Raw genomic sequence first — 26,050 nt, forward strand, 5'->3', positions numbered from 1 at the left:
CGCAGTTTAAAGCTTCTGGATGCTTCTGTAAGGGGAAATCAACGGGTCGGCCTGCAGTGAGCGAAGAAATGGTTGAAAGCGTGCGGGCAAGTTTCACGCGTAGCCCGCGGAAAATTGGCTCATGCCACAACTGGAGACTGACAGCGCCGACTTCATCTTTCAACAGGATGGTGCTCCACCGCACTTCCATCATGATGTTCGGCATTTCTTAAACAGGAGATTGGAAAACCGATGGATCGGTCGTGGTGGAGATCATGATCAGCAATTCATGTCATGGCCTCCACACTCTCCCGACTTAACCCCATGCGATTTCTTTTTGTGGGGATATGTGAAAGATTCAGTGTTTAAACCTCCTCTACCAAGAAACGTGCCAGAACTGCGAGCTCGCATCAACGATGCTTTCGAACTCATTGATGGGGACATGCTGCGCCGAGTGTGGGAGGAACTTGATTATCGGCTTGATGTCTGCCGAATCACTAAAGGAGCACATATCGAACATTTGTGAATGCCTAAAAAAACTTTTTGAGTTTTTGTATGTGTGTGCAAAGCATTGTGAAAATATCTCAAATAATAAAGTTATTGTACAGCTGTGAAATCGCTTCAATCATTTGTAATAACCCTGTAGATACTATATTAAATATTATCACACTAATTTAGATGCACACGGAACCTACCAAATTCTGTTTGACAAAGAAGCAACAGAGCCTAAAATCAGATATCACTCACTTGTATCTGGTGTATTTCAGTCCTTGGAGACGGTTTGCTTAAACTCTGGGTTCAATGTCTTATTATTGGTACACAATAATACTAGTTGTAATATGAAATTCTTACCTAGTGAAGTGAGAGGAGTGTGATGAAATCTTGGGCTACCAATCTTCCGAAATTTTGGTGAAATCACATCTTCATCAGTATCACATTCTAACTGCCTACAAATAACACCAGATAAAATTAACATCAATGTAACAAAAAAGGAGAAAATCAAGACAATTCTTTTAAAAAATAGTCACATATAGGCTGTCCATAATTAAAGCTTCAGTTGAAAAATGCTGTAGAAAGAACCACCACTCAGAATGATGTCAAGAGTTGAACAGCATATTACTGATCTGGGGAAAAGTCATGAAACAAAAAAAATTTTTTTTAATTAAAAAAATAAAATAAAGTGCATTCTATAGGCCAAATTTTCATTTAAGTGTCAGAATAGGCACACCAATAAGCACACAGCTGTTCCTTAGTTTAGATGCACAACATGACTGTCTACATGAAAGATCATGCACTGCTGGTAAAACTCTTTTACAAAAATGACTGTGCGCCAGTAGCCCTACCTCTGTAGGTTGTCAAAAAAGTCACTACTGGTCCAATGATTACAAAATTTGAAAAGAAAGGTTCTTCTGAAGCACAATGTGGCAGAGGGAGAAAAGCAGTTGACACGATACCTGTCGAAGATATGGTCACAGCACTGCAGGAGGATTTGAGCAGTGGTGTCAAACATGCAATCCATGTGAAACTGCCCGAATGACAGACATGCCTACGAGAACAGTGTATCAAGTCCTACAAACATGCTGCATTGATATACATACAAAAACCACCCATCTTATCCATACAAAATCACCTATCTTCTGGAGTTGCTTCCTGCCCACCAGCCAGAGAGACAAACTTTCACTCTGGAATTTCTTGCTCACATGGAAGTGGACAATGAATAGCCATGAAACACACTGTGGACAGAAAAAGCCCATTTCCACTCCATGGACATGTCAGTACACAGAACTGCAGAATATGAACATCAGAAAACCCAAATGCATGTCAACCAGTATTTGATTCTACAAAAGTGACTGTGGGGTGCAGGTTGGCAGTACCATTTTTATATTTTTGAGGAGGTGGGTCTTGTTACTTGTACAATCAATGGCAAATGCCATGGGTTTTTTGCACATCAATGTCATTCCAACCCTTCAACAGTGTAGATGCGTGAGCAGGATCATTTTTATGTAATATGGTACACCTCCGCACAATACACAGCCAGTGAAATGGCTACTACAGAGGCATTTCAGAAATGGTAGAATTATCAGTCATCATTTCTGTAGAGCCTTAAAACCTGGCCATACAGATCATCTTATCTTAATCCATGTAACTTCTGATTGTGGGGTTATCTTTAAGATGTTATGTTCAGTCCTCCAGTTACATAGCTGAATTGAAGGCAAGCGTTGCGCAATGCATTCTGAATGTGACCCCTGAGACATTCTGATCTGTTGTGTAACGTGCCGTTTCCTGATTTCAACTTGTGGCGGAACGCTGTGGGCAGCATACAAAGGGGTACCTGGAGTATCACTGCTGTGGGCGAAGTTTGTGCACGATGCATCTCTGCCACTAGGCGTGACTAGGCATGTATAGCGCTACTCATTGACAGTTCATGTCACCTGTGTTGCCAACCTGGCTTGTTCTGTTCATCTGCAATGATTGTTTTTGCTAGTTCTGTTTGGTTCTTGTTTCGTTTTTTATTATGGCAAGTTTAAGTTAACAAGCTGTAAAATTTTCTTTTCTACTTGGTAAAAAAAGCTGCTGAAATTGTTTTAACGTTGAAAACAGCTTACCAAGATGACTCTGAAAACAGCTTACCAAGATGACTATGTGAACAACTCAAGTGTATGAGTGGTTTGCTCCATTTAAAAATGGCGATGTGTCGACTGATGACAAACCTCATTCTGGACATCCATAAACTACCAAATCGACGAAAATATTGAAAAGAATTCGAGAGCTGGTGCTCACAGATCATTTTAAGAAGTTTTAAGAAGATTGTGCCACAGCATTCATCGAAAAAAGCCCAATTTGTGGCAAACAGAAGACTGGTTCTTCAACCACATCAATGCACCTGCACACACAGTCATCTCTGTTTAGAGATGATTTTGGCTAAAAATGGCACGGTTCCGCTGCCCCATGCACCTTACTCACCTGACCTGGCTCTATGTGAGTTTTCTTATTTCCATGCATGAACACATTGAAGAAGTTGAGAAAAATTGAAGGAGGAGCAGTCAGCCATTTCTAAAGATGACTACAAAAAATGTTTTGAACAGTCGAAGCACAGGTGAGACAATGGTGTCAGTTATAATGGAGAGTATTTTGAAGGGGATAAGGTTGTTTTGTGAGCAATTTGAAAACACTTGGCTTTTAAAAAACAATTCTTTTTTAAGAAACTAATGTCTTTTTGCTTTTTATGCAGTTTTTTGTCCAAGGACAATTAAAAAATGATGTAATTTTGCTTTCTTCTCATCTGAAGTGGTACGGCCTTGCCTCTGTAGATGAGCTTACCTAACAAAACCATAACTGTTGACTGCTGAACTTGTGCAATCATGCATACTGGATGTATGGATGGTCTCATGTACAACTCAAAACACAGCCATCATATCGTTATCCATCTGTCATTTGTAGCCAGTCCAGTTTATGTTAAACACATTTACAGTGCTATCTATTGGTAAAATTTTGATTTGTTTTTTCCCTGATGTTTCCCCCTTCGCCAATACTACGCCACTCCAATTTGACGGCATTCTGCACAGTGGTTCTCTTTCTATAGCGTTTTGAAACTGGAACTTTAATTATGGACACTCAAAGTGATATGCACCAACACATTGCGCTTCAAACACAGTGTACAGGGACGGCTCTTTATTTTTTCCCCTGCTTATGCCAAACCTTTGAGCAGGAAATACAGCAAAACCCCAGTTAACAGAACTCAGGTCCACCAAAACCGAGGTAATCCTAGACACCTCCGAGAATCACAAATCTAAAAAAATAACACTATAATGCATGAAAATAATTCGAGGGCAAGAGCTGGGCTATGGCTAGCAGGGAGAGCTGAGTGCCCAATCTTGAATTGCTCTCCCAGCCAGTGACTCACCAGTCTTAATATCCTACACAGCCAACAATAATGGCATTCACATGGGTGTTTATTTCTGTTGCATGTATATTTTTGTGTTATTGTGACTAAGCAGAGGCATGATGATTTTATTTTTACTGATATTTAGCTGCTGTCAGAGAAGCTGAAAATGCAATCCTACAATGCAGGCTTCATCCAGACCAAATTTACTGCTTTGCTGCGATGTACACAGATGCAAAATAAATTATGTAACATAAAAATAACTTTACTAGAAAAGAAGAAGTAGAATTGAAATCAGGCAAGTTGTGTGCCTCTGTACTGAACAAAGCTCCATAATACACTCTGGTGCAAGTCCGCAATCTTAAGCAGTGGTGTGTTAAAGAGTCAGGAACCGACTATTGCCTGGATATGTATGAGCAGTTTGGCTTCCAGAACTTGTTTCAGATTGTAACTGCTTTCTGATTTTTTATAGCCTCTGATTATGTCTCCAGCATTGGAAGACAAAATGTCAGGCAGAAAAATACACCTTGGAACATGGCCTAATGGCCGTAAAACAAATATCACCACAAATGGAAAACAGAAGTCTTTCAGAACTGGTGACGCATAAATTAGATTTTTAGAGCAAGCAGCAAAAAATCCTCATAGAATCCCATTGAAAACTTGGTACACTGAAAAAGTAAGTGAAGATCTTAATCTTTAGTTCACCTAGCAACGAGAAAAAGGGATGCCTTTGACTGATCTGATACTGCAAGAAAAATCCGAAATGTTAACTGATGTGTTAGGTGAGGAAGAAAAAGATTTTTTCAAGCTTTGGGTTGTGAGACTAATTTAAAAATAGATACAGCGACTGGCAGCTGAACACACTTGGAAAAGTTATCAGCAGACCCAGACACAGTAGATGTTTTCAGATGATTCTTCTTCTAAATGTTCTATTAAGGACCAAATTTACAATGCCAATGAAACTTGTGTTAACTTCAAGATGCTGCCCAGAAAAATCCCTAGCTTCCTAAAAGAAGTCTGCCCAGTCTGGAAAACAAATGGTCAACTGTTTTATTTTGCACCAAATGCTTCTGTCACAAGTGTCTATCAGAAAGTAGAAAAACCTCCAGCCATGAAGGATGTTGCCCGAAATACACTACCAGTTTTTACAGAGCCGAAAAAAGTTCCTGGTTGTCAGGTGTACTCTTTGCCGAATAGTTTAGCAATCAGTTTGCAGCAAAAGCTGAAAAGCATTAAACTGAAAAAAGTCTGCCCAAGAAAGTAATCTTATTAATTAACATTGCACCTAAACACCCTTGCGGGTCAAAAAATGTTGATATCGCTGTGCATTTTGTTACCCCAAATGTTACTAGTGTAATTCAGCCACTGTATCATGGCATAATAGCAACATTCTTGGGCATGCCTGGGATCAGCAGAAACTCTTCAGAAGTGTTTGAAGAGAACTTATGAGTTTGAAAGAGATGACTCAATAATGTAGCAAATTTGACAAATGGTAAAAACTATTTCCAGATGCAAAGACATGGATAAGTGTGAGGTAAATGAATGTGTTGTTGTACGCAATTCACAGATAAATCACGGACCAAGAAACTGTAAAAACAGTGATGCAGTCAACTGCTGAAGCAATAGAAGGCTCTATAAGTAGGTGACATGGATGACAGAGTAACTGCTGACAACAGACAACAGTTTTTTTTTAAATGAAGCATTTGTTATATATCAAAAATCTATTTTATAGTATATCACAGAAATTACACTGCATGCGCTGTTATTTTAGGTGTCTTAAGATTTGTTTAACAACACAATCAGTTAGCACCGCCTGATCTCCTTCTGATGAAAAGCCTGCAGGACACCGCTGGTATAAAATATCTTCGAGGGGGGGGGGGGGGGCAGTAAGTGTACAGAAATTACTCATGTTTTTGAATGAGTAATTCATATGCTACAAACTGTTAAGTACAGTACACCGTATATTGATGTACTGTAATCCTAAAAATCCAATTTTAGCTTTAATAAACAACAAAGTGTAGCCTGCAGAGAGATGTCTACATTCATTTGACCTTCATAACTTTTCAAAAATATCTACTGTAATTGCAATGCAAAATACTCTACTGTACATTAGATGTTGGTAACTTAACTGAAAAAAGTATTGTTCTAATGACCCCCCCCCCCCCCCCCCCCATCTGTAGCTCAGTTAATCTGAGTTATACTGCACAAATATTTCATGTCAAGTTCTTTAGCATGTCATTCACTTGCAGTACATTCACAAAACAGTCATGTATGAATTTCTTGATTCATTTCTTTGATACTCATTTTTCTATCATGTGGATTGATCTGTCATAATTTTTCAAATAAAAGTGTCACGTCTAGCTCTCACAACTTTTTATTTGTTTTAAGCAACTATATTAAAGACAGCACGAATTTTTTTATTCAACACATCACAATATCTCTGCATTCACTCAGTTGTCACTATATTTTCCAGACATTTCACAAAACTTGTTGGTTATCCAAATACTTTTAGTATCAGAAATACAGAAATGTAACAATACATTTAAAAATAGCTAACTATTTATTCCAGACATTTTTAAACATTTAGTAAATACAGTTGCTTGTTTGGAAACTGATAGATTCCAAACTTTCTGTAGAAGTTAAAAACACTTCTCTTCTGGTCAGAATGTGATACGTGCCACTTCATATTTTCAGGGATGTCTGCTCCCTGGCGTAAGGAGATTTTTCAACTATTGTTTGCTATAATTACACGGGCAGCCTTAGTGTGATTGTTACAATGCATCTATGAAATACATTTACTTGTGAAAACTTTACTGTCTGCTCTCTTAGTTTTCAGTTTTATGTAACAGCTTAACACTAGAAACCACCAAAAGGATATCTTTGTCCGGTACCAAAATTTTAACCCCTCTACCTCTTCTAATTGTTTTAGCAGGTGGATGAGGGCCCATGACTTAACATTCTTAACCTAGTTCGTTTTGAAATAAAATTCAATGCTAACAATTGCATAGCTTTTAAGAAAAAATAAAAAATACCTGAAACTGCCACTCTCACATTTTTATCGCACCGAATAAACTATGTGGTGTCGATTGCTTAACATTGTTGATAGCCTTTATTTTGTCTGCTGCTGAAATGCAGATATGAAACTAAGAGGGATATCTTTGACAGGTGCAGTGGCTTTCAGGAATGGCAGTGCCTCCACATTATGGCTCCTTAGGGAAGAGGAGCAGTGAGGGGAAGAGAGCATCGGCTGCTTGCAGGAGTGTTGTCACCGCTACTCACATTTTGTGCTTAACACAAAATTGGAGGTGAGACTCGTGGGAAATATTTTCCGCTTAACTGACACTGCTGCCGGATCGGAAATCACCAAATTTGTTGACATATTCATGCTTGAGAATTTTACTTACAATTTATGTATTATTTATTTATTGCAAATAATAAAAAATGAATGGACAACTTATGATACCATGAATCGAAAGTCAAAAACTTATCTTTGAAATCTGTTTGCACACTGCATTTATTAAACACGGCACAGTAATGTTTACAAACTGCAATTAACTGTGCCTGAAAGAATTGTCAAAATGGTGTTCATTAAAGATCACTGTCATTTGTGTTTGATCTAAGATTATCCTCATCATAGCATGAAGGTGTTGTATTGATGACAAATTAATCGAGGGCTATTTCCATTATTCCATCCTGTGTCTAATGATCTTGCTCCAGCTGCTGCACTTCCCAGCAGTAACCTTTCCAGTCCTGTGCAGTAAATGAATGGAAAGCAGCATTAACAAATTTCTGTAGTCTTTCCTTTGACATCTCACCAATGACTCTGTTCTCCCTGAAATTGGTTTCCTTTCTTTTTGCCCATGCCAATTCTATCAGATTTAGATCACAGTAGTAGGGCAGTAAATGGGCTATTTTGTGGTCTCTGCTCTCAGTGATTTTATCCATGACATACACTTTCACAGTTGGTTTATTTTCCTTTTTAGAGAATAGGTCAGTCTTCCTCATTGAGTCACTGCACCTTATTTGCCTGTCTCGCACCCACTCTTATCATCATAATCCTAAAATCACATTTATTAAGCATTCCATCAAACTTATGGTGCATTATCAGTACAATCACAGAATTAGGTGGAATATAGGAACCACCAATTCTGCCAATCCTTCCCCCCCCCCCCTCGTCAACATCCAATAGTTTGATCAACATCAAGACATTCAAAAGATAGTGAAAACAGTTTCTTGCATGAAACTTCCTGACAAACTTAAAACTGTGTGCTAGACCTGGATCCCAGGTTTGAGTCCCTGTCCGGCACATGGTTTTAATTTGTCACGAAGTTTCAATTCAGCACACACTCCACTGTCAGGTGAAAATTTCATTCTAGTTTCTTGCATCTTGCTGCAGGTACCTGCTGAATTTGTCATTTTGTGGGAAGTTTTCTCAAGCTTCCTCAAAATGTGTATGTTCAGTTCTGATGCGAAAATGTCAAGTGTTGAAAATGAGAATGGTACAAAGATGGATGAGCTGAAAGAAACGTACCACTGGAACCCGTATACACTTGTAATTGGCACCACCAGTCAAGGAAGTGTGAAATGAGTTTACCAGTCAACTGGTTTCACCAGAAGGGAAAGCAGAATTTAAGTACAGAGGTCTTTAAATTTTAGTTGATTCTTTAATGTTATAGAAAACATAAATGCATTACATTTATGATACAAGTAGTAAACACTGCTTGCAAAAACCGAAGAGTAATCAAAAGACAGTCCCTTGGTGAGATACCGCACATAACATCCTCCAAGATTTTAGTGTAAGTTAAAAGCTCCAACTTTAGTTAAATGAATAGTGTTTCTTGGCAACATCAACATTAATATGTACTACTACAACAATTTTTCTATTTTTTTTTTTATTTTTCTGTTTTGTTGTGATTTTTGTTCGTTAATAATAATGCAACAACTGTGAAAAATAACTGCACTTCTGCAACAAGTACATGCAGAAATTTCCTGAAATAAACTTGCCCCAGTGAAATGAACAAGTAAACCTGAGCAAGATTTTGTTCTAATGTAAACACCTCAGCAAGTGCTGACAGAATTTACTCGCTAGTGAACACAAGCCTTTCGTAATAGTTCGCATCTAGGGGGTGCTTGGCATTGGCAGTGCTCAGAGACAAATGAATATCTTTTAAGTGGTGCCGATTTTCTCCGCTTCTGGCAGCACTACTACACTCGTTAAGTTATCATTCCAAACAGTAAATAGGCACTGTGAAGTATTGCAGCATGGCCATCATGGTCGCCCATATGAGCAAATGTAAACCTATATCCACACTGGATAAGCTGCACTTCACAGCATCGCACCATACCATGAACAAACGTGTGGCGCAGAGCTGTGCAGAACTGTAGAAAGGAGCAGTGTTCAAAGGTGCACTGTAATGTACCAGAATGTGTGTTTGTGGGGAGGGGGACAGTCACAATGGAAAACAAAAAACACGGTTCAATGTCCCAACAGAGCTATGCACAAATGAACAATTTCCTCAATGTACCAATACTTTGTGGAACTTGTTCGTTGTTGTGTAGAGCAGTGTGGTTTGACGTCCACACCCGATGTCCCACACTGCATCAAACCTCTTTTCTTGGTTTTTTGGCAGCACAGCCAGTCTGGACACGGCTTCGGCTTTCATAAATAATACTGAAGAAGTTCAATCCAAAGGAGAACTGATTCTGACAATGCAAAACAAAGTACAACAGACTCTGCTGAGTAAGAGAGCAGAGACGAAGATTCTGATGAAACTACTACTCACACACACACACACACACACACACACACACACACAGCACTGGGGAAATTTAGAAATAAAACTTTTCTGAGCAACACATTTTAGTTTTCCTATTTTTCATTGCAACTGTGTTAATTCCACAAAAAACTTCCAATTATCTCTAAGTGCCACCCCATCCACAGTGCAACCAAGTCATCACGGTACTAGAAAAGGTAGCAGAGGCAGTTCTACCACAATGGTTTGTGGTAATGCTGCCACAGATGCAAGGACAGCATTTTGCAAGATAACAATAATGATGTGACTACAGCTAAACACGATGAACATTCTTGTCTAAACGATGCAGAACTGAGCCATGTACATGATAACAGGCAATGTACCTCTAGTAAAAAATGCTAAGTAACTTGACTTTCAGTACTGAGGTTGAAGCTGCTGATGGGAAAATGTGAGTAGTGCCTACTAGTATTAGAGTTCCTGCAAAGCATGAACAGGAAAATGTTCTTTGGGAGAATTTTTATCCTTCTCTATATGCAAATACATGTACCATCAGCGATTTTCCCTCGAGTGCTTGATGCTTCTTTATTGACAAATCTATTTTCGAACACATTCAAATATTCACTGAAATGGAGGTGTGGAGAGTGTTGTGAGGCGAAGAATGATCATTATCGTAAGAAGAGCTTGATAGATCTCTTGCTATTTTGTGACACTGAATCCAAAGGAACAGAAGTGGACCTTCTATCATCAGAGAAGTGGGGAATACAATTTGATAAGTCTGATGTCAAGTAATCGCTTTAGGAGTGGATTACATTGCTACAGTTAAAATGACCATACTACCAGGTCATCAGTCCATTTCAACCTATATGCGTCAAACTAGTGAGAGTCCTCGACAGGAGAAGGGCACAGAAGAAAACCCTGATTAACCCAACTGTAACTGAGAATCAATAAAACCAAGAGAGAGAAGCGAACAGAAGTGAGAGAGGGGTAAGAGGGTATGGCGGGTGAGTCGCTCCACCCAGAAAGAAACTGGAGGCAACCAGGACATGTTATGCAATGGGGGAGACAACCTCTGCATCCCATTGGTGTTTCCTTGCGCTGTATTATTACAAAACTAGCAACAAAGACAAATTGATAATATCCCAGGAAAGAGAACAACAATGAGACCACAAACCAATGATAGATGTAAAAAAAAATAAGAAGATTTAAAAAGGCGGGAAGGGCAGAAACCAGGCTGGGCCACTACGCAAGGGCAGCACTGGCCCGCCATACATTGGAGCAGGTGAGGTGGCACCCCTCCAGCTCTTCAGGTGGCCCATGAGGACAACATATCCTACCTCAAAGAGATGAGTAGAAGCTTCCCTCACAGGTAGAACATAAATCCAGATCAGCCACTCTGGCATCAGCCGCTAGCACCAGAGGCAGCATGTCAGCAATTTTAAGGTTTTGCTGTGATGTGGCAAAATTAGGGCAGTCCAGTAGGATGTGGGTTAGTGGTTGGTTGGTTGGTTGGCTGATTTGGAGTGAAAGGAACTAACAGGATGCAAAAGGCAAATCTTGTAAAGCCTAAGTGTAACTAACACAATAAAAAACAGAGATAAAAGCCAGGTAAAAGAAAAGCACAGACAAGTCATTAAAAGATCAGTCAAGACAAGGGGTTAAAACCAAGAAATGAAAGAGAACTAAGACAGTAAAAAGGCGGAAAGGGTGGAGGCCAGGCTGGGCCACCCAGCAAGGGCCACCAAGGGACCCCACCCCTGGGAGAGGAGGTGGAGGGGGTAGGGGCAGAGAGAGGTGCCCCACCAATCCCTCAGGTGGTCTGTTGTTGTTGTGGTCTTCAGTCCAGAGATTGGTTTGATGCAGCTCTCCATGCTACTCTATCCTGTGCAAGATTCTTCATCTCTCAGTACCTACTGCAACCTACATCCTTCTGAATCTGTTTAGTGTATTCATCTCTTGGTCTCCCTCTATGATTTTTACCCCCCACGCAGCCCTCCAATACTAAATTGGTGATCCCTTGATGCCTCAGAATATGCCCTACCAACCGATCCCTTCTAGTCAAGTTGTGCCACAAATTTCTCTTCTCTCCAATTCTATTAAATACCTCCTCATTAGTTATGTGATCTATCCACCTAATCTCCAGCATCCTTCTGTACCACCACATTACGAAAGCTTCTATTCTCTTATTGTCTAAACTATTTATTGTTCACGTTTCACTTCCATAGATGGCTACACTTCACACAAATACTTCCAGAAACGACTTCCTGACACTTAAATCTATACTCGATGTTTACAAATTTCTCTCCTTCAGAAATGCTTTCCTTGCCATTGCCAGTCTACATTTTACATCCTCTCTACTTCAACCAACATCAGTTATTTTGCTCCCCAAACAGCAAAACACATTTACTACTTTAAGCGTCTCATTTCCTAATCTAATTCCCTCAGCATCACCCGACTTAATTTGACTACATTCCATTATCCTCGTTTTGCTTTTGTTGATGTTCATCTTATATCCTCCTTTCAAGACACTGTCCATTCCGTTCAACTGCTCTTCCAAGTCCTTTGCTGTCTCTGACAGAATTACAATGTCATCAGCGAACCTCAAAGTTTTTATTTCTTCTCCATGGATTTTAATACCTACTCCGAATTTTTCTTTTGTTTCCTTTACTGCTTGCTCAACATACAGATTGAATAACATCGAGAGGCTACAACCCTGCCTCACTCCCTTTCATGTCTCTCTACTCTTATAACTGCCATCTGGTTCTGTACAAATTGTAAATAGCCTTTCGCTCCCTGTATTTTACCCCTGTGACCTTCAGAATCTGAAAGAGAGTATTCCAGTCAACATTCTCAACAGCTTTCTCTACGTCTACAAATGCTAGAAACGTAGGTTTGCCTTTCCTTAATCTAGCTTCTAAGATATGTAACAGGTCAGTATTGCCTCACGTGTTCCAACATTTCTGCGGAATATAAACTGATCTTCCCCAAGGTCGGCTTCGACCAGTTTTTCCATTCGTCTGTAAAGAATTCGTGTTAGTATTTTGCAGCTGTGGCTTATTAAACTGATAGTTCGGTAATTTTCACATCTGTCAACACCTGCTTTCTTTGGGATTGGAATTATTATACTCTTCTTGAAGTCTGAGGGTATTTCACCTGTCTCGTATATCTTGCTCACCAGGTGGTAGAGTTTTGTCAGGACTGGCTCTCCCAAGGCTGTCAGTAGTTCTAATGGAATGTTGTCTACTCCCGGGGCCTTGTTTCGACTAAGGTCTTTCAGTGCTCTGTCAAACTCTTCATGTATTATCATATCTCCTATTTCATCTTCATCTACATTCTCTTCCATTTCTATAATATTGTCCTCAAGTACATCGCCCTTGTATAGACCCTCTATATACTCCTTCCATCTTTCTGCTTTCCCTTCTTTGCTTAGAACTGGGTTTCCATCTGAGCTCTTGATATTCATGCAAGTGGTTCTCTTTTCTCCAAAGGTCTCTTTAATTTTCCTGTAGGCAGAATCTATCTTACCCCTAGTGGTATGTGCCTCTACATCCTTACATTTGTCCTCTAGCCATCCCTGCTTAGCCATTTTGCACTTCCTGTCCATCTCATTTTTGAGACATTTGTATTCCTTTTAGCCTGCTTCATTTACTGCATTTTTATATTTTCTCCTTTTATCAATTAAATTCAATATCTCTTCTGTTACCCAAGGATTTCTATCAGTCCTCGTCTTTTTACCTACTTGATCCTCAGCTACCTTCACTATTTCGTCTCTCAATGCTATCCATTCTTCTTCTACTGTATTTCTTTCCCCCATTCTTGTCAATCGTTCCCTAATGCTCTCCCTGAAGCTCTCTACAATCTCTGGTTCTTTCAGTTTATCCAGGTCCCATCTCCTACATTTCCCACTTTTTTGCAGTTTCTTCAGTTTTAATCTACAGTTCATAACCAATAGATTGTGGTCAGAGTCCACATCTGCCCCTGGAAATGTCTTACAATTTAAAACCTGGTTCCTAAATCTCTGTCTTACCATTATATAATCTATCTGATACCTTTTAGTATCTCCAGGGTTCTTCCATGTATACAACCTTCTATCATGATTCTTAAACCAAGTGTTAGCTATAATTAAGTTGTGCTCTGTGCAAAATTCTACCAGGCGGCTTCCTCTTTCATTTCTTAGCCCCAATCCATATTCACCTACTACGTTTCCTTCTCTCCCTTTTCCTACACTCGAATTCCAGTCACCCATGACTATTAAATTTTCATCTCCCTTCACTATCTCAATAATTTCTTTTATCTCATCATACATTTCATCAATCGCTTCGTCATCTGTGGAGCTAGCTTGCATATAAACTTGTACCACTGTGTTAGGCGTGGGCTTCGTATTTATCTTGGCCACAATAATGTGTTCACTATGTTGTTTGTAGTAGCTTACCCACGTTCCTTTTTTCCCTATTCATTATTAAATCTACCACCACATTACCCCTATTTGATTTTGTATTTATAACCGTGTATTCACCTGACCAGAAGTCTTGTTCCTCCTGCCACCAAACTTCACTAATTCCAACTATATCTAACTTTAACCTATCCATTTCCCTTTTTAAATTTTCTAATCTACCAGCCCGATTAAGGAATCTGACATTCCACGCTCCAATCCGTAGAATGCCAGTTTTCTTTCTCCTAATAACAACGTCTTCCTGAGTAGTCCCCACCCGGAGATCCGAATGGGGAACTATTTTACCTCCGGAATATTTTACCCAAGAGGACGCCATCATCATTTAACCATACGGTAAAACTGCATGCCCTCGGGAAAAATTACGACTGTAGTTTCCCCTTGCTTTCAGCGTTCACAGTACCAGCACAGCAAGGCTGTTTTGGCTAGTGTTACATGGCCAGATCAGTCAATCATCCAGACTGTTGCCCCTGCAACTACTGGAAAGGCTGCTGCCCCTCTTCAGGAACCACACATTTGTCTGGCCTCTCACCAGATACCCCTCCGTTGTGGTTGCACCTATGGTACGGCTATCTGTATCGCTGAGGCATGCAAGCCTCCCCACCAACGTTAAGGTCTATGGTTCATGGGGGTGGTCTATGAAGTCAAAAAGCTCTACCTTACCGGATGAATAGAAACCACTTTTATATGCAAAACATAACACCAGGTCAGTTGAATTGGCGTTCCCCGTTAACACCAGAGGTAGCGTGTCAGGAAGATTAAGATGCTGCCTCAAAGTAGCCAAATTAGGGCACTATATGAGTAAGTGGACTACCGCCAGGAGAGTTCCGCATTGGCAGTGAGGGGGATCCTCACCTCTCAGAATGTGACCACGGGTTGGCCAAGTGTGACCAATGCGGAGTCCACAGAGGACGGTGGATTCTCCGCAAGAAGCGCACAGGAAAGGGAGCAACGCCGAGTGAGGGACAGGAAGATTGGGAGGTGGTCACTACAACACAGGTCATTATGGACCCTCCACCCGATAGATGGTAGAAGAGCAGGACTGCAAAAGGAGAGATCAATGGCCAAATAAGTTGTGTGTGCCACACTGAAGTATGTGGGGGCACCAGAGTTCAAGAGCTGTGCCAGTAAAGTTTCAATGTCTTGACCACAGCCAGTGATCATTTTTCCAACCCACAAAGGGCTATGGGTTTTGAAGTCGCCCAAGGCTAGGAAAGGTGAGGGGAGTTGAGAGAGTAATGCAGACAATATTTCCTGGGACATGACATCATCGGGAGGAAAAATAAACATTAGAAATAGTAAAATCGTGATGTGCCCGTACCCAACCAGCCACAGCCTCCGATGGTGTATCAAGAGGCACAAGGGACTGTATGTTGACTCCAGTACATATGTACAAAGTGCACCCAATACTCTCTCATCGTCAGTACGAATCTTAAAATAACCTTGTTAGCCACGGAGGGTAGGGGTTGAAGTTGCTGGAAACTATGTTTCCTGGATGGTAATACAGAATACAGGGTATGTGCTTAAAAACTGCTGTAGCTTAGTCAGGTGGTCGAAAAATCCTTTACAATTCCACTGGAGCATCAGACTCTCTGAATACTATGTGAGTATGAAGTGACCAGGGGGGTACGGGGAGCCAGGTTATGACGCATTGTCATGTATTGCCACCACTTTAGATGTCAGGGGATTCAATGAAGTGTGTTCTGTGACAAATTGCCTGGGAAGATCTGGTGTCTCAGTGGCTACCTGAGTTTCCATCACCTTAGTGGACTTCTTTTTGTCCTGCTTGTTCTTCTTCTCCTGAGAAGACAAGGGGTGAGATTTAAACCGTTTCAAGGACAGAGGAAAAACAAGAAGTCTGAGGGCCAGTGGCGTGTGGTTCCTTCAGCCACTGGCAGGCATCTGGCTGTGGACCAACAGGAACCATGGAAGGAAGAGTTCCAAGGGACCTCTTCCTAGCTACAGAAGCTGGAAGAGGACGAGATGTCTCTCGTTGGATGGGATGGGGAGTAGTGTCCCCGGCAGGTGGAGGGCGTGGTGGAAGCACCAAAAGGGGGCCCAACCACCTGGGGGCACGTATCAGCAGGCGGCTTTGACAGCACACTTTAAGAGGCACAACAGAGCAAGGTACAATCGGCAGAAAAGGCAACGACATTGCAGCTACAGTGTAAGATTGTGTCATTTGTCCGGGATTAAGACACTCATTCTTTTTTCTGGACTCTTGATATGTGAACTTGTCCAGGGTCCTACACCTGAATTTTCTTCTCACGTTTAAAAACGGAGCAATCTGGTGAACAAGGTGAGTGAGGCTCGCAGCAGTTTACACAGACAGGGGCTGGTGCGCAAGGAACAATCACATGCAATGGACGTCCACAATCTCTGCACGCAGTGGTAGCAGTTCAACAGGAAGACATATGTCTGAACTTCATATGCCTGAAGCATCTCATAGGAGGAGGAACACAGGGTTTTACATCACACCAGTTTACCTCACCTTAACCTTCTCAGGCAACACATCACTCTCAAAAGCCAAGACGGAGACTCCGGTAGCAACTCCATTTTCCCTTGGTCCCCTACGGACAGGACAGACGAATTGCACATCCTGTCACCTCAACTTGGCCTGCATCTCATTGTCAGATTGCAGAAGATCACGGTGAAAGATGATGCTCTGGACCATACTGAGACTCTTGTAGGGTGTGACAGTCACCGGGATGTTACCCAACTTTTCACAAAAGAGCAGCACCTGTGGCTGGGCAGGGGATGAAGTTTTCATCAGGAGGGAACCAGTCTTCATCTTAGCTTCACCGTATTTGTCCTCAATGTTTTCCACAAAAAATACAGGCTTTGTGGCAAAAAAGGTGTCCTGTCAGTCCTAGTATGGACCAGGAATTGGGGGAAGGATTTTGCTCCTCGTAATCTAGTCCTGCATTCCTCCCATGGTGTAACAAGGAAAGGGAACATGTTGAGATTGTACCTTGTTGCACTGTACGAGGCCTTTCCATATCAAGAGTCTAGCAAGGGAAGGGAACGTGTTGGGATTGTACTTTGTTGCATTGTACGAGGCCTTTCCATAAGAAGAGTCTGCTTGTACCACATGACCACCAGCAGGAGAAATTTTAATCACTTCATGTGCGAACTATCTGTCAGGGCATCACTCACTCCAAACAGGGGCTCTCCCCATGGATGCCACCCAGCAACAGATATGGCTAACTGGCCAGTAATTTGTTGCCAGGAATCCCCGTGCCCCACGCATGACAGGCACATACTCCATGGCACACATGGGGAGTGTGCAGTGCAGGCAACAACTGCAGTGCAATCCCTGCATACTCATGAGGCCACCATCGTGCAGGTTATTGATGACCCACCCACAATGGGATGATTACCATGCTGGATTTCAGGTACACTACAACAACCGGACGGAAGGTTGAAATGTTGAAAGGTCACAGAGGCTGAGCATATACCACAGTGGGCCACATTCCGTGCACAACAAGCACTTCTGTAAAACTTGGAAAAAGATGGCGCAGGTCAAACCCAACAATGGGGACCATAAAATCATTAATGGAAAGTGAAGACAGCGCCAGGAGTGGAACTAGAAATCAAGGCCAAAATTGTGAACCTAGTCCATGCAGGGTCTTCACCAAAAGGACCATCTGACAAAGTCAGAGGAAGTAAGAGGTAGTGTAAGTGTAGGTTTTCAGGATGTGGGCCACCATCAAACAGCCACTACACTGACTGTGGGTTGGACCTCCCCATCACAGAATATGGTCATGTGGCAGCCAAGTGTGGCCAACGTGAAGTAGACAGAATATTACATCCCTGTGAGAGGCACGAAGGGAAAACTACAACATGGTCATTGTCCCCTTTATAGCTCACAGTTTGTTCTCAGAACCCAGTGCACACCAATCCGTGCCCCTAATATCCACAATTGACAGCGAAGAATCAACCGAAGGTCCAGTTACAATGTCAGCATCCTTGTAACCAATTTGGCCAGGTTTCAGCATATTTGTTCCTTGGGATCCCAACATGACCTAGGGTCCAGACTAAGATCATCAACTGTACAGTCTGCTGGAGACCAGACAGAAAATTCCAGATAGTCACAACCACTGGACCTGACGGGATACACAGAGTATCAGAAAAAGAACTTGCCACCCTTCTAGCAGCCGTGTACCACAAGTCTCTACAGGAACGGAAGGTTCCAAATGATTGGAAAAGAGCACAGGTAGTCCCAGTTTTCAAGAAGGGTCATCGAGCAGATGCGCAAAACTATAGGCCTATATCTCTGACATCAATCTGTTGTAGAATTTTAGAACATGTTTTTTGCTTGCGTATCTTGTCATTTCTGGAAACCCAGAATCTACTCTCTAGGAATCAACATGGATTCCGGAAACAGCGATCGTGTGAGACCCAACTCGCTTTATTTGTTCATGAGACCCAGAAAACATCAGATACAGGCTCCCAGGTAGATGCCGTTTTCCTTGACTTCCGGAAGGCATTAAAAACAGTTCCGCACCGTCACCTGGTAAACAAGGTAAGAGCCTACAGAATATCAGACCAGCTGTGTGGCTGGATTGAAGAGCTTTTAGCAAACAGAACACAGCATGTTGTTCTCAATGGAGAGACATCTACAGACGTTAAAGTAACCTCTGGCATACCACAGGGGAGTGTTATGGGACCATTGCTTTTCACAATATATATAAATGAGCTAGTAGATAGTGTCAGAAGTTCCATGTGGCTTCGCCAGAATGAGCAGGCAGCAGGAGACACCCAAAACACCAGCTACCCTGTGTTCGCCTTGAAAGTGTAAAATGTTATTTCTGGGAATAAATACCACTTTGACGGAGAAAGCGCCAAAGAAACTGGTACAGGCATGCATATTCAAATGCTGAGACATGTAAACAGGCAGAATATGGCCCCGAAGTGATCAAAGCCTATAGAAGACAAAAAGTGTCTGGCACAGTTGTTAGATCAGTTACTGGCAGTTTATCAAGATTTACGTGAGTCCGAATTTGGTATTATAGTCGGCACACGAGCGATGGGACACAGCATCTCCGAGGTAGCGTTGAAATGGGGATGATGCTGTAGTATACAGAGAAGTTGCAACATTAGAAAATTGCAGTGAAATGAAGGAAGATCTGCAGCGGATAGGCACTTGGTGCAGGGAGTAGCAACTGACCCTTAACACAGACAAATGTAATGTACTACGAATACATAGAAAGAAGGATCCTTTATTGTACGATTATATGATAGCGGAACAAACACTGGTAGCAGTTACTTCTGTAAAATATCTGGGAGTGTGCTTGCGGAACAATTTGAAGTGGAATGATCATATAAAATTAATTGTTGGTAAGGCGGATGCCAGGTTGAGATTCATTGGGAGAGTCCTTAGAAAATGTAGTCCATCAACAAAGGAGGTGGCTTACAAAACACTCGTTCAACCTATTCTTGAGTATTGCTCATCAATGTGGGATCCGTACCAGTTCTGGTTGACAGAGAGAGAGAATGTTCAAAGAAGAGCGGCGCGTTTCGTCACAGGGTTATTTAGTAAGCATGATAGCGTTATGGAGATGTTTAGCAAACTCAAGTGGCAGACTCTTCAAGAGAGGCGCTCTGCATCGTGGTGTAGCTTGCTGTCCAGGTTTCGAGAGGGTGCGTTTCTGGATGAGGTATCGAATATATTGCTTCCCCCAACTTATACCTCTCGAGGAGATCGCGAATGTAAAATAAGAGAGATTCGAGTGTGCATGGAGGCTTTCCAGCAGTTGTTCTTCCCACGAACCATACACGAGTGGAACAGGAGAGGGAGGTAACGACAGTGGCACGCAAAGTGCCCTCCGTCACACACCACTGGATGGCTTGCGGAGTATAAATGTAGATGTAGAACCAATAGGTATTTAGCACAGCACTGGTTGATAGCCTGAAGACTATTCAGGGACACATGGCTGATTAAGAATGCTCGTCAGTGCAAGACTGATCATTAAGACCACCAATTCTGCAGTGGATACACTGCATCTGTTTGGTGGGGAGTGTAGTTCACTGCAACTTGCACGCGTGGAGGCAAAACTGGTTCATCCATGGACCATAGTACCATCAATGTGCAGAACTTCCGAAACCAGAAATACATCGAAGATGGCCAGCAGCAGGCATCAAAACTCTGTGGGGCCAACAGAGTCTTTCAGTCAAAAGGAAAGGTTGAGACAAATCCAACAATATGGTACAACCACGGAGCATGTACAAACACCCCTGACAGGAGGCAATATTGGGTCAAGTCAGAGTTCTGAGCATAGACACTGTGCGAACTGCGCACGGCTCCAGTCCTGGGCCTCTGTTATGGGGGAGTGGATCCTCCTACCACAAAAAAGGTTGGTTGGTTGTTGGAGTTAAAAGAGTCCACACTGCGAGATCATCAGTCCCTTCATTCTATATGTATCGAATCAGGAAAAATCCGCTGAGAAAGAATTTTATCATAAGACCATTTCACAAGTGTACCATGAGTATCAGGAAATCTCCAGCTTCACTGTGGAAAGAAAAATATCCTGCACGAGTGGGACTAATGAAGACTGAAGAGAATCGTTCAACATGACAGAAGAGCAACTCTTCCACAAATTGCTGCAGATTTCAATGCTGGGCCATCAACAAGTGCCACCGTGTGAACCATTCAATGAAACATCATCGATATGGGCTTTCGGAGCCAAAGACCCACTTGTGTACCCTTGACGACTGCACAACACAAAGCTTTATGCCTCGCCTGGGCCCGTCAACACTGACATTGGACTGGTGATGATTAGAAACATGTTGCCTGGTCGGACAAGTCTCATTTCAAATTGTAGCGAGCTGACGGACGTGTATGGGTATGGGGACAACCTCATGAATCCATGGACCCTGTATGTCCGCAGGGGACTGTTCAAGATGGTGGAGGCTCTGCGGAGCATGGGCCGTTGGAGTGATATGGGACCTCTGATGCATCTAGACATGACTGACAGGTGACATGTACGTAAGCATCCTGTCTGATCACCTGCATCCATTCATGTCCATTGTGCATTCCGAAGGACTTGGGCAATTCCAGAAGGACAATGCGACATCCCACACGTCAACAATTGCTACAGAATGGCTCCAGGAACACTGTTCTGAGTTTGAACACTTCCGCTGCCCACCAAACTCCCCAGACATGAACATTATTGAGCATATCTGGGAAGCCTTACAACATGCTGTTCAGAAGAGATCTCCACCCCCTCGCACTCTTACAGATTTATGGGCAGCCCTGCAGGATTTATGCTGCCAATTCCCTCCAGCACTACTTCAGACATTAGTCAAATCCGTGCCACGTAGTACTGCAGCACTTCTGCACGCTCCCAGGGGCTCTAAACGATATTAAGCAGGTGTACCACTTTCTTTGGCTCTTCAGTGTATTTACAACTGACTGTGAGCTGTCTACCAATATTACAGGTGAAGAATCTGGAAGATCATGCCTAATATGGACAGCCAGAAGAAAGGAGCACTCCACTAAGATGTGATCTATTACGTACAAGGCTATGCAACCATAATGTGCAGGAAGTCTGTTGCATAAAATAAAACTAAGGTTAATCTGTTATTATCAATGTGGACACAAAGTCGTATTCCTCCTGGGATGAACAGAAGCTAGGGCACCACACAGCAGTAGTCTCCTTTACAGTGTGGTGTTTACTTGAGGGGCAATAGACCACCAGACAATGCTAAGTGAATGTTCAGCAAATAATTGCTTCTCTAGCCAAAAGTAAGCTAGTTCATTCCTTGGGATATCTATGTGACTTGGGACCCAGAGAGAGACAATTGAGCAGACAGTACACCAAAGATCAGACAAAAAGTCAGGAGCATCAAAGAGCGACAAGAGTAACACAAGTCAATAGCCTCGAGGCTGCTCATTGATTCACCACAAATTAACATGTAATTGAGAGATATCTGTTTCATAAAATGTAGGACTCTGTTCAGGGCTATCAACTCCACCACAGAAACACTGTACATTAATGGCAACGAAAGTTGTTCCTGGCCACAAGAAATATAAAGGCATATCCTGGCCTGTCCATGATTTTAGAGCCACCAATGTAAATGATAATAGTAACCTGCTACTCCTGAAGAACTGAAAGAAGCTGATACCAAAAGGTCATGTGGGCAACAAACTTCAGGTCCTTGAAATAAATCAGTGCTGATTTGTGGCCTGGAGTGCAGGAAAATAAACACAAGAAGCACATTCTGATGATCCCACCTGAGGGCAAGTGGTAATTGGTCATGCCCCTCATACACAAAAAGAACAGTAAGCTTGATTATCAGGAAACTGTTGAATCGAGACTGCTAAAGTGAGCTAGACTTTGTTGGAATTGATGTCAGATTGGTACCAAACTTTGTGTGTAGACAGAGTATCAACCAAAACACCAATCTAGTTTCTGCTGTGTGCTGTTGTCGAAAGAACATTTGTAAATGGTAACTGAAAGTAACACCAGAACTACGGAGTGTAAGGAAAGCCTATCTGTAAGTTATGAATGGGAAGATATCCAGTAGATGAGCTGTTAGGGCGTCAGATTGTCATTCTAAAGGTTCACAGATCGAAATCGCTGATGTCAACTTTTTTAACAGTTTACATGTGAAACTGTAGTATGGGAGAACATTTTTGTGGCACGTAAAACGACATTTCGGAGTTTGTAGCAATTTCCTTTTCACAGTCTGCTTTCACTCCATTAGTTGAAAGTAGCAAACCTATAGTGTACATTTGTATAGATAACACCACACCTATCTACACAAATGTACTCTATGGGTTTGCTGCTTTCAACCAACGGCAAAAGCAGATGGCCAAAAGAACATTGCTACAAACTCTAAAATGTCGTTCTATACGTCAGAAAATTTTTCTCTGATATCACAATTTTACACATAAAATGTTACAAAAAAAAAAAAAAAAAAAAAAAAAAAAAAAAAAAAAAAAAAAAAAAGGGATCGCAATCAGTGGGTTTTGAACTCGGGAACTTCAATACAACTATTTAACACACTACCAGTTCGCCTACCAGCGCTCTTCATAGTCACCACTCACAATGTTTGGTACCAATCTGAGTGTCTTGACATCTGGGGGTTTGGGTGTGAGAAGAAGCTTCTGACAGAACAACCCACAATATATGCGGAACAGAAGCATGAGAGGCCACATGCGGTAGTCCCCTCTCTGCATGTTCAGTGCAGCAGAGGGTTGTGGACAGAGCTGTGTGATGTTATGGCTCACTGCAGCACAGACGAAGTTCATGTAGACTCTATCGACTCAGGCGACATCATGTAGCTGCAGGCAAAGAGCACGGTCAACCTCCGTGCACTCATGGGCGGGTTGACCACCTACATCACTGATCCACCTACTGTGAAGAAAATGACGATGCCAAAACAGCGCGAGAAGCTATCCCACGCTCTCCTCAGGGGACTGCCTTGGATATGCACCAAGAGACGGTTGAAGAGGAGCTGTTACGTGCCAGATTCTGGGGCACAACTGTAAAGCTGCACAACTGGCAGAATAAGAAGACCATCATAGTGCAAACTGCAGCAGATGGTGGCGACTTCTTCGGGCTAAGGAAGCTCTTCGGCTTTCCTGTGACTGCCCAACCTCTCCCCCTTATCATGGATGATGAGCCCCAGTGCTTTAGGTGCCAAGCTGCGGGGCATGTGGACAAATACTACCACAACTTACTGCAGGGCGTCAAGTGCACTGGCATGCACAACACTCACACCTGCAACAGAAATGAGACGAGGCACCAACTTGTACTCACTGCGGTGGGCCACACGTGGAGAACTGGCATAGCTGTCTGGCCTTCGCTGGTGAGGGCTGTGTTGAAGACAAGCTGCAAATGAAGAAGAAGTGACATCGGTGTCATAAGCGCCACCATATGACAATGGAACTGAGAGGCGAGAAGGCAGCTACCACTGCCCACAGGCGGTCGGAATACTGCGCTAGTGAGACTGGTGTGGGGGACCAGCCATTGGTGCTGACACAGCAGGTGCCACAAGGTCATGCTGACGGCCGCAGCATAGAAAGCGACAGTGGCCTTCAAAGTCACCACAAAAGTGTAGAGAGCAGCTCTAAAGGCTGCCTTGTCTACGGAGGAGGAGGAGGCCTTCCACCAGCTGCAGCAATTAAATGTGCAGCTCACACACAACCTCTGTGCATGCACCACAGAAGAAGAGATGGCACCTGCCGCTACTCCCTCACGAAGCAGCCGGTGGAGTAACGCAGAGCAGCAGACACACCGAAGAAGAACCCTGCCATTATGCGACTGTACAGATCCGGGCACTTGGCTACATAGCATGTCTACGAGATAACAATGAATGACCTGGGCCTTCCCCCACATCCAGTCACCACTGAAGCAGCGCAGCAGGGGGCTCACACAGCTCTCGCAGCAAAACACTGTGCTGCAGTACAGAATCGGACTGACCACTTTATAATGAGCAGGTGGCTATGACACAGTATCTGCTTGCATGATACCCACAAACTACAAACGAAACCTACCCTTGCATGATCTGATATGGGCAGCAAGAAATCCACTACTGCTCTTACTAAGCAGTCCGGACAATCGCAGAGGTTTTTCCCCTTGGCACTTGCCTTTGCATTTTATCCCCCTCTACCCTTGAAGCTGCTATCCTTTGTTCATTTTTCGTTCACCATCTACCTACTCAATGCAACTGTGTTAGTGGATAATCCTATCCAGAAAGATGGATAAAATCACAGCCCCACATCCAATGAAGTCCTCTATTAGTAACTAACAAATACAGGGTGATAGTAGATCTGTTGAGATGGTCAGCAAGTTGGTGTGCATGTGGAGGGGCTCCACCGTACCTTCTTAATGTGTTTAATTAGATAGCAAGCCTTAGTGCAAAGCATCTTAAAACTGAGGAGGGTTGTCTCAGAAGGATGTCGCTCAAGATGTTGCAGTACCCTCCTACGATCCTAAGTGACTGTTCCATGTTTATCAACCATGGCACTGGCTAGTGGCGGAGGGGCACCTGTAGAGAGGGGAACAACAATTCCAGCAGCATTGGCAATTGGGTCAGACACATCTCCCAGAACCTCATCAATGCACTGACGGGCAAAGGTGGCTGCAGATTTGCAGTTGGCTCTTCGAAGAACCTAACCTAGTAAGTACACTGTACAAATGTACACCTAGAGGTTTTTGTTAAATTGTTGATATACAACATGAAAAGCAGCATTAACCATATCATATGCAATCTCCAAGATGCACATCCAACAATATTCACATATGAAGTAGACTAATGAATCAAAAATTTTATGTCCCACTACAAATCATATGCGAATTTTCAATATTTATGAATCAAATACAGAGAAAATTAACATATTGGACCCTACTTCTGTTTTTCGTATATTATGTATGATAAATGTACATTATACGCACCAAGATCGTTCAATAATACATTTTTCCAGAATTAGCCCTGCAGTTTTAGTTACTATAACCAAAAGTTGATTAAATATGGAGTGAATATACACATCAGGCTATGCTACAGATAACCGGTTACCACAACCTTTATTTTGCACTCACATTCATTGGCTTTACCAGCTCACAAATCACCTAACCTACCTTAGACTGCAAGCTATATTACAGATCACTGTCGCCATAGCCAAGAGTTCAGAGAGGGTCTACTACCATTACCTTGTCAAAATATGACGGGGCATCAATGTTTTACACTACAAGGAAGCCGTCGTGGAACTAAATTGCATCCCAATATGGGTAAGTTTCAGTAGCATTCTTTGAATGCGAGTACAAAAAACTGAACAATGAACACAAAAGTTTATCGACCCTCTACTCAGCTACTGACGGGGAAGCCTCTGCCTAAGTATTCCTAATACTAATACACAAAAGATATTGTTATCACATGAAAGTATCTGTCACAAAACAGTGTTGAGACGGTGCGCACAAACTGGTAGATTTCACATAAATTTTGCAAACTGTCAATATTCATCAGTTATACTAAAACCCA

At 42.4% G+C, this 26,050-nt stretch overlaps 1 protein-coding gene across 2 annotated transcripts in view; it reads right to left on the reverse strand.

The window, feature by feature from the left end:
- Positions 1 to 26,050, reverse strand: part of LOC126088518 (sentrin-specific protease 1-like) — a 195,952-nt gene that overhangs the window by 168,577 nt on the left and 1,325 nt on the right. For both annotated transcript variants that reach the window (XM_049906670.1, XM_049906669.1), the window contains one exon: positions 832 to 926. In XM_049906670.1, the coding sequence (XP_049762627.1) occupies positions 832 to 926 (95 nt within the window). The remainder of the gene's footprint in view (positions 1 to 831; positions 927 to 26,050) is intronic.

This window comes from Schistocerca cancellata, chromosome 6, assembly GCF_023864275.1.
Source record: "Schistocerca cancellata isolate TAMUIC-IGC-003103 chromosome 6, iqSchCanc2.1, whole genome shotgun sequence".
Classification (NCBI taxonomy): Eukaryota; Metazoa; Arthropoda; class Insecta; order Orthoptera; family Acrididae; genus Schistocerca; species Schistocerca cancellata.